General features: G+C 41.2%; 1 protein-coding gene across 2 annotated transcripts; it reads left to right on the forward strand.

The window, feature by feature from the left end:
- The first annotated feature begins 1,466 nt into the window (after positions 1 to 1,466).
- On the forward strand, positions 1,467 to 3,862 carry LOC126458016 (cuticle protein 21-like). Of its 2 annotated transcripts, none has more exons than XM_050094798.1 (2): positions 1,467 to 1,496; positions 3,221 to 3,862. In XM_050094798.1, exons 1-2 carry the CDS (start codon positions 1,485 to 1,487, stop codon positions 3,599 to 3,601), a joined length of 393 nt encoding a protein of 130 aa, XP_049950755.1. In that variant the 5' UTR covers positions 1,467 to 1,484; the 3' UTR covers positions 3,602 to 3,862. The 2 variants fall into 2 exon arrangements, with proteins under 2 accessions (XP_049950755.1, XP_049950754.1); XM_050094797.1 differs by having other exon boundaries at positions 1,470 to 1,496; positions 3,218 to 3,862.
- Positions 3,863 to 10,495: the final 6,633 nt, after the last annotated feature.

A 10,495-nucleotide genomic window follows, 5' to 3' on the forward strand; every position in this document is an offset into this window, starting at 1 on the left:
AAAATACTAACGCGAATTCTGTACAGACGAATGGAAAAACTGGTAGAAGCCGACCTCGAGGAAGATCAGTTTGGACTCCGTAGAAATATGGGAACACGTGAGGCAATACTGACCCTACGACGTATCTTAGAAGCTAGATTAAGAAAAGGCAAACCTACGTTTCTAGCATTTGTAAACTTGGAGAAAGCTTTTGACAATGTTGACTGGAATTATCTCTATCAAATTCTGAAGGTGGCAGGGGTAAAATACAGGGAGCGAAAGGCTATTTACAATTTGTACAGAAACCAGATGGCAGTTATAAGAGTCGAGGGACATGAAAGGGAAGCAGTGGTGGGGAAAGGAGTGAGACAGGGTTGTAGCTTCTCCCCGATGTTGTTCAATCTGTATATTGAGCAAGCAGTAAAGGAAACAAAAGAAAAATTCGGAGTAGGTATTAAAATGCATGGAGAAGAAATAAAAACTTTGAGGTTCGCCGATGACATTGTAATTCTGTCAGAGACTGCAAAGGACTTGGAAGAGCAGTTGAACGGAATGGACAGTGTCTTGAAGGGAGGATATAAGATGAACATCAACAAAGGCAAAACGAGGATAATGGAATGTAGTCGAATTAAGTCGGGCGATGCTGAGGGAATTAGATTAGGAAATGAGACACTTAAAGTAGTAAAGGAGTTTTGCTATTTGAGGAGCAAAGTAACTGATGATTGTCGAAGTAGAGAGGAAATAAAATGTAGACTGGGAATAGCAAGGAAAGCGTTTCTGAAGAAGAGAAATTTATTAACATCGAGTATAGAATTAAATGTCAAGAAGTCGTTTCTGAAAGTATATGTATGGAGTGTAGCCATGTATGGAAGTGAAATGCGGACAATAAATAGTTTGGACAAGAAGAGAACAGAAGCCTGTGAAATGAGGTGCTACAGAAGAATGCTGAAGATTAGATGGGTGGATCACGTAACGAATGAGGAAGTACTGAATAGGATTGGGGAGAAGAGGAGTTTGTGGCACAACTTGACAAGAAGAAGGGATCGGTTGGTAGGACATGTTCTGAGGCATCAAGGGATCACCAATTTAGTATTGGAGGGCAGCGTGGAGGGTAAAAATCGTAGAGGGAGACCATGAGATGAATACATTAAACAGATTCAGAAGGATGTAGGTTGCGATAGGTACTAAGAGATGAAGAAGCTTGCACAGGATAGGGTAGCATGGAGAGCTGCATCAAACCAGTCCCTGGACTGAAGACCACAACAACATGAGGAAGTACCTGTGCTATAGCAGCCTCTTGGGTGTCGCAAGGAACCGTAAATTTATTGTTGCAGCTGCTGCACAAGCAAGCGTTGCCCTTTTTAACAGTTGTGGCGAGGTGTCGGAGGGTGTGGCCGCATTCGGCGTGGTGACCGGTGGCTGTTGGCTGTCAGGTGGTGCGCTATATAAGCGGGGCGAGTGTCCACGGCGAGCAGACAGCAGCGAGGACCCACACCAGCACCAGCATGGCTTGCAAGGTGAGGCAACGGCAGCGGCAACGGCTCTCTCCGCAGATCTGGTTTGCGCCCCACGCGGCCGTACTCCGCAGTGCCCACTGTCGCGGCGATAATCACATTTCCTGGGTTTTGTCTAACACGGGTCCAGTCACGAATGGATTACAGAGTGGTCCCTTTTGTCTTAGCGTCTGGAGGTCACTGCACTGAGCTATACAGTTTCAACGGTCTATAGTCCTTGTTCTTTCTTTCAGAGAAGTATCTATTTCCCCGAATCAACTAACGAGCCGAGACTTCCCAACTAGTTACCAGGGAAAAGTTATTTAAATGAAATTATCGTAGTTTGTACGTTTTGTTCGGGCTGACTCACATGGCAACATTCTACCCATCATATGGCGTGCATTGGTATATTCGCTGAAAGTAGAGCTAGAAAATAATCTAATCGCAAGCTGTATGTGCCGAATACTTAAGTTGAGGTGCAGTGCATTCATAGTGCATTTTGAAGAAATTTTCGAGAAGAATTATTTCATGGCCGGGGTTAGAGACTACTAGGGATTTCCAAGACCAGTGTCATCAGACTAGGCGCAGGCTGTATTTGGTGCACGCAAGTGTTTGAATCAATTTGTTTTTAGGACGATTGGAATTTTTAAGAGCTTAAATCGACGCAGGATATTTAACAGCAAAGTTAGGTTCGTGATGCGAAAATTAGGCGAAGAGGTGTAATTGCTCAGATACTGATGGTGTTCATGTAAGTGACGTCACGAACTAGAGACTAGACGGACTTTCATCAAATTATGTAACAACAAACATAGTTTCCGTCGTTTGTATATGTAGCCTACAAGTATGAATATCGATTTACAAAGCGATATAATATGTATATATTTGAAGGCGTTAATATATAACCCGCAAAGCCTTCAAATACCGCACGCTGTTTTTCGGATTCTCTCGCTCGCTACCCGCAAACTATTAGTCTTACAGAGGAAATGAACGGGACCTTTTTATAATAAATTTAATGTAGTTACATTTGCACTGAGATAGAAGCAGTAGTTTCCGAGTTATTCAAGAAAAACGTACAAAAGGACCTTCAAAGGCATATTTCTTGAATAACTCGAGAACTATGGCCTCTAGCGAAAACGTGTCACAGTAAAAAATTTAACTGCATTAAATTTCCTGCATAAGGTCTTGTTCATTTTTCTGTGGGACTAATAGTTTGCACGTAGCGAGCGAGAGATTATGAAACTCTTGCACGTTGGATTTGAAGGCACTGTGAACTGCATAAAACCCGGTTGAATCACCCCTGTGTATATCAAAATGGTTCGGATTCCAGGTAAAACTTTTCTCCTATTATTGTCTAAGTAAGCCAGTTCAAAGATCAGGGGGAATACAATACATACAGACTGATCATCTCTAATATGGAAGTGGAAGCTAGTATATAGGGAGGAAGCTGAGTGTGTGTGTGCGTATCAACTTATTAGAGAACAAGTACGTTTAAGAATCCATGGTAAATTGGAGTCGCTTGACAATTGGTGCAGGCGGTTAGAATAGCTAGAGAAGAGTGGACCTGCCTATATTCTGTCTGCAACCAAGGGGATCGCTGACGTGGTGTTAAAAATATTAGTGCGACTTTTGCGCAGTTTTTCTGTATGTGAGAGCACGGCAGTGCGCTCTTGAATGTTGACAATTTTCTTTCATGCTGCTACCTTAGAAGTCCAATGTGTGATTCTTTGCGATGTCTTGTTGCCCAGCAGTTGATCGTCTTGGCCGCAGTGGTAGCAGTGGCACAGGCAGGCTACCTGCGAGCCGCCCCCGCCATCGCCGCCCCCGCCGCCGTGGCCGCTGAGTACGACCCCAACCCCCAGTACAGCTACGGGTACAACGTGCAGGACGCCCTCACCGGCGACTCGAAGGCGCAGCAGGAAACCCGCAGCGGAGACGTCGTCCAGGGCAGCTACAGCGTCGCCGAACCCGACGGCTCCATCCGCACCGTCGACTACACCGCCGACCCCGTCAACGGCTTCAACGCCGTCGTGCACAGGGAGGGCGGCGCGCACCCCGCCCCCGTCGTGGCCGCCGCCCCCGCCTACGCCGCCGCCCCCGCGCTGGCCTACGGCAAGGCCTACCACGGCTAGTCTCGTCTTTTAACAATCCTGTTTTCTTTGTTTGTATTTATAGTTACTCTTTGATATATTTCTAAAATATATCTATACCCACCTTAACTGCCTCTTTTTATATGACACCCAGTGAAAGCTTCCTTCAAATCCCTCCAGTAAACACTGTCTCTCTACATTAACTGTTACACATTTCAGACTGATTGCACTATTACATACTGTATTAATCGACTGATCATTAATTTGTTGTTGTTCGGAAACAAAATTTTACAAGTGACTGCTGCAGCTACTCTCAACCTTACACCACAGTATCTATTAACAGTTTAATAAAATAAAAAAAAAAAACGCTTTCGGTACAATTTGTAACCAATATTTGTGAGGGCTCTGAGCACTATGGGACTCAACTGCTGAGGTCATTAGTCCCCTAGAACTTAGAACTAGCTAAACCTAACTAACCTAAGGACATCACAAACATCCATGCCCGAGGCAGGATTCGAACCTGCGACCGTAGCGGTCTTGCGGTTCCAGACTGCAGCGCCTTTAACCGCACGGCCACTTCGACCGGCAATATTTGTGAAGGAATGCCATTACAAAATCTCATACAAAATCAATTATTACATGTAGAAAATCTGAAGGAATGTACTCGAACTGACAATGTTACATAAACCTCTTTTTAAACGTGTCAACAAATGCAATCCTGTTGACATAACAACTCGAGACATGGATGAGTATAAGCTGAAGAACCAAAATTTATGACAAATACAAAAGAATGCACCAAAGCGCAAGATATCTAAAGGAAATAGCAAACTAGAAAATGTGACAACTTTTAAAATTACATAACCGAAAACTGATTAAAAAGATCGGCAATAAGAGGAAGAAACGGTAGTGTGGAAAGACCAAATAGTCTACAATGCAAGCTATACAACAAAGGTGGTAGTCGAAATATAAAATTATCGCACTTCATTAGTGTAGTTACAGTAGTATGTTTATAGTTGTGAGGACGTTTGATGGAGAACTAAACAGACTACAGATAGTAGAAAAAGAGAACTGCACAAGAGAAATAATATGTACAATGCAGGCTGATGATAGAGGGCGGGCCTGTGTGGCCGTGCGGTTCTAGGCGCGTCAGTCTGGAACCGCGAGACCGCTACGGTCGCAGGTTCGAATCCTGCCTCGGGCATGGATGTGTGTGATGTCCTTAGGTTAGTTAGGTTTAAATAGTTCTAAGTTCTAGGTGACTGATGACCTCAGAAGTTGAGTCGCATAGTGCTCAGAGCCATTGGAACCATTTTTGATAGATGAAAAATGGGAATCAAAGAGGAAAATCACCGAAGCGTATGTAGAACATCAGAAGTAACAGAAATGCGAATGCAGACCTAATTTGGGCAACTCCGTATAGAGTGAATTAAGGCATATTAGCAAATATTTCAATAGTTACCAAATATCCCACTCGTTCAAGAAAAAAGAATTAGAATAGTTTTAACCACTGTGATATCTGGATTCAATAAGTAGGCAACAATCAGAAATAAAAAAAAACTCTTTTGCGACACAAATACTACATCCAGAAAAATACCTGTGAGGAAAGAATTTTTTGAAAAAAAATAGGGGCAGTACGCACAAAAAGAAAGGAAACCCAAAACAGGAAGAAGATATAAGGCCATTGGAACAACACTCAACAAAGTAAGAAGAGAAACTGAAGGTGAACCATGATCCTCATTGGTTAGGACGAAACTGAAAAAAACCACAATTCAGGCAACGTCATATTTCAAAATATACTTGAAGTGGTTGCGTTGGGAATGGGCCATGGATGCAGTGTGATCATTTTTGGTAAAGGATTTTATGGTGTCACTGCACCGTTGGTTGGCGTCGGCAATGGATTCACGTTTGCTCCTGATATGCAGGAATAAATGTTTAAGATCGATGGGCCTTTGTCCACGATAATGTAGGAAACCAAAAATGTCGTACATTGTGACATTTTCTTTCAATGCAAAATTAGTAAGTCTCGATAAGCTACTTCTGTTATCTGTGCAGTACACATAAGTATTGATCTGTGAAGAACTTTTATTTATTTTGAGATTTTTTTAAATCTAATATATATCAGTCTATACCAAAAAATTAAAGACTTTTTATGTGAACCACACACATTATGTTACGATTCATTTCTGAAACGTCCTATGTAACCCGAAATATACATCTTAATTTTTAATATACAAAGTGAGTTTCAGAAATTATTTTACGAACTTTGGGGGCGGGGCACACATACAAAAAAAGTTAATGGTTAATGTTACATTGCAACTTTCAATATTTAATTTGCTGTTATAGAGTTCAATCATTTTCGTGTACTAGTTTACCGCAGACCTACCGCAGAGATACAATTCTGTCCCTAGTATCGACTACAGACAACTTAGTTATCTTTGGGATTAGCCTGCGAGGCATCCAGAAAGCCTTTCTTAGTTTCAGATGAACCGGCCAACCAGGTCACGGTCTGCTTGCGGAGAATTCTGGGTCATGAGTCTGAACAGGCACCCGTGCCTTTCGCCATATTGAAGGAAGACGTACTTTTTTCTGAATGCCGAAAGTTGGTGAACGCTGGACGTTGAAGTGGTGGCCATTGCTCGGTTGCGGTCAGGAAATGCGCACTTGCGATACGACGCTGTTAGTCATTCACGACATTTGTGTGATTTGTGTTTAACTCTTTCATGTTTCACCCCGCGGAACTGCTGTAACTAGAATCGCGTGTCACATATGGTTATTGGGTCTTTCTGAGGCGAGCATGTTCCACAGCTCCGTTCAGAATCTGTTTACTGTTAATTCATCCGAATGGTAATACAGTTGATTTAGTCACTGAGTCAATGACGCTTTGTAAATGCTTTGCGATTTTTATTGGATCATAGTTTGTTTGGTTTTCTTTCCTTCTTAACTCAGTGCGCCATGTTATCTGAGCACAAATGATACACGTATGACCGTACACTTTTCTCTTGGCAAAAAGGAAAGTTTCACAGTGCAACCAAAGGAAAAAATCAGGAAACTGTAAATCTGTCTTTATATCAAACGAAAACAAATATTTTTTGTAATTTCTCATCTAACTGTCTGTCCGTGCGTGTGTTAAGACCCCTTTTTCTCAGAAACGGGTAGACACATCAAGCTGAAATTTGTGTTACAGACCAAAGTGTACGGTCTCTTGGCGGTATAATAAACTTTAGCTTCCACGTCATCACTGATGACGGCCATTTATGTCACATATTTTGACTCTCGCAATCTTATTCATCAAAACCTACGTATGAGGTACATCCCGTTGATCTAAAATGATAAAATTTGGCGAGAAGCAAGGTTGCATAGTACAAGTAACGTAAAAAGCCGAAAATTATTAATCTTTAACTACATCACACGAAAAAAAATCCTTTGTAATTTGTTACCCGATGTCAACTTGAAATTATTGTATAACGGTATAGCGATCAGTAGTTCACCATTCTGACTGACTGGATCGCAATGGTAAAAGACAAACATCAGGTAAGGAATGATTTTATTGCTCATAAGACGCGTTTCTCAATGTATCCATCATCACATATCCAGGAGCGATTAACGCACGTACATACCTGTATGGTGTTTCAAGTTGTATATGAGCAAATATTCGTAGACTAACGGATATATCATTTCAAGCTGTATATGACACAATGCCGTTGCAAGTTGTATGTGAAACAAATATTCGCAGACTAGCCAGCGAATGTTTGTTTCTCATGCAGCTTGAAACGCCATATCTACGTGTAGTAATCGCTCCCGGATATCTGATCATGAATAAATCCCGAAACTCCTCATACGAGCAGTAAAGTCATTCCTTGCTGATGGTTGACTTTAACCATTGCGACCCTTTCAGCCTGAATGGGGAAATAATGATTATTACAAATATGGTCGCCTGCCTCCTGCATGATTTTATGTCACATTTATATTATTGAAGTTAAAATATGGTCGAAAATCTTGGAATCTCTGGGACCAATGCTTGAGATTCTCGGTTGCCGGAATGGGTGAACTGTCTGTACACATAATGAAGTTTGTACGGAACCCTCAGTGCGCGAGTCCTACTCGTACCCGGGTAATTTTTTTGCTTAAATAAGTTTTATTCTTTCATTGCCTATTTCCCTTGAATCCAAATTCACACACGTTCGCAAGTATTTTTAAGCATTTTTTGAACAGTTTATAATAAAAAAAATCCTTCTTTTTGTGGTATTAATTAAAGAATATATACATAATTTACTCATAATAATCTCGCGAAAAATATACAAAATATGCCAAAGTTATTTCTACACACGCATGCATTCGTTGGATAGTGGACTACCAACCCCTCTCACACACGTTCAGGTGGTTTAAAATGATATCTCTGGTTAGCATGACGCCTTGATGAAACGTCTTTGATTTAGGAATATTTTATGCTTAACCAGTGTCTTAAATTGGCTCAAAATGGATGATCCAGTCTCGAAATCCAACATTCTGGAGCTCCATTGCGTAGAAACCACACGCTTCCCCTTATTTGCACTGTTACGGCCTGTAGTAAATTTGGTAGAACGTTCTAAATAAAATCCAAGTAGACACTACTAATTTGAAGTGGTGATACAACATGAACATACCAGACAATCATCTATAATTTCAGCCCACACTTCTTAAACTTCATAATTACGAATGAATTTTATACCAGTGTTTTGGCTTTGCGCTTCGCTTGCAGATTTTAAGCAACCACTGACACAAATCCTCAAGTATTTTAACGGTGAAACACAAATGTAAGAATTGTTCGATAATCAGAGGCATGTCTTTCTACTTTTACACCCACGTACATAATCCACAAGCCACCATATGGTGCATGGCGGAAGGTACCTTGTGCCACTACTAGACATTTCATTTCCTGTTCCACTCGCAAATAGAGCGAGGGAAAGACGACAATCTATAAACCTTTAAAGCCAGTACCGCCGTTAGACTGTCTTTTATTTGCAGTGTTACATTTACACGATCAGGATTTCGGCTTTAAAGTGCCATTATCAAGTGTTTTAATGTTATACAGTGCCTAAGATCTATAAGCCTTCGTGCCAACCCTAATTTCTCTTATCTTGTCTTCACAGTCCCTGTGTGGAATGTACGTTGACCATAGTAGAATCGTTGGGCAATCAACTACAAATACCGGTTCTCTAAATATTCTCAGTAGTGTTTGGCGAAAAGAATATCGCCTTCCCTCCAGGGATTACCATTTACTAATAAAGAAACGACACAGGGAACCATTTTCCATAAAAACGAAACAGATAATCAGAGATATGGCTACCTCTTGCTTCTACACGTGTAAGGAAACGACATGAAGCTTTCTGTGATGTAACTGGATATCCCTGCTGGTAGCTGAACACATTCCTGAACCATGGCTAATTGGAAGCCTATAAAAGCCCTTATTGTCAACTGACGGGTTGCAGGTCGTCTCCTCAATAGCATCCCAGACATATTCCGTAGGATTCAGATCCGTTGATCTCTCTGACCAGTTCATGTGGTAGATACCTTCAATTACGACGAAGTCACCCATCACAACAGTTCGACATACATGGGCATCATTATCCATAAAGAGAAAGTATGACTAACTTTTACTGTAAACTGTCACATATGTGGTTACAGCATCCCGTACCTCTGAGTGTGCCAGCTACCTGCATTCACTGATCACCAACGGAGATGTGAAACTACGTACCGTCAACCAACATGATGTCTTAGTCGCATCAAGACTCTACCTCTTAGCAGTAGCTGCAGCGAATTTTCTAACCAATTAATCTTCAGACCACTCCGTTTATTTTCTCTTCTTATAATGACTATAGAGGAAGCCAGAGCGTCACACCAACAGCTAGCTTAAATATTTTTAATGTTTAATATTCTGCGATATCTATTGAGTTTATGTAATCCATATCATGACTACACGTTTGTTAAGTTATTTCTCCATGGTAGACGCAGTGAACAGTTCAGACTAGAAACATAAGAAAAGCTTCTCAAATTTTAATGTTTACAAAGACGGATTAAATGGCAATTGAATTTGGAAACGGACTTGCCAATGCAACTAAGAGCTAGTCTAACAGAAAAATAATCCTTAATATTTCAAATATTCATCATCATAGTTTTTTCTCTCCACTTGTCCGGGTGTGGTTTACGTGCGTTCTCCCCTTGTGTCTGTCGATTTACCATTCTTCTCTCAGGGCTGTATGCCGGCTGACTTATCTTTTTCCTAATTCATCCTTCACTTGGTTCAGCCCTCTTTTCCGTGGTCTTCCTACCGGACTTCTACCAATCACATCTGTGCGTAGCCATCGGTTTGCTATTTTTCCCCTCGTCCATTTGTTTGACACACCCATGCCATCTCAAACGGCCCCTTGTCACTTGTTCTTTCAAGGACATGTGCAACCAGCTTCTACATTGTACAGTGTAATTGTTTTGCATGATTCTATTTATTAAATTCTATTAGTAGTGGGGCAGAAATCTCAGCTTAGAGATGGTATTAGTTTTAGCGAATATCCTGTTGTATTAATATTCATTTGACCTATTCTTTTAGTCTGTTGATAGTAGCAGTTTCTTCTCTCATGAGCATCGAGTTGAGAAACCAAGAGTAGTGCGGAATCTGTTGCTACTTCTCCCAATACCATTTCCCTTGAAGTTATGGTCCATGTTCACTGACCTCGTCAATTCCATTTTTATTTGGTTGGCGAGTGCGTAACGCTATTAGCTTGCAGTCGATTCAAGACTCTCGGGAAACATTAAGCCCCTTCTGCTCACTTTGTGTTTCTGGCTTTTAGGCAGAAAAGGCGATAAACATTTCTAAATAGGATACACAGGCACTAAAAAAAAATGCTACGATAACTAAATCTTGAAAAAGCATTGCTCGAAGGAGAAATTTCTAAGTAGTCA

This window comes from Schistocerca serialis, chromosome 2, assembly GCF_023864345.2.
Source record: "Schistocerca serialis cubense isolate TAMUIC-IGC-003099 chromosome 2, iqSchSeri2.2, whole genome shotgun sequence".
Lineage (NCBI taxonomy): Eukaryota > Metazoa > Arthropoda > Insecta > Orthoptera > Acrididae > Schistocerca > Schistocerca serialis.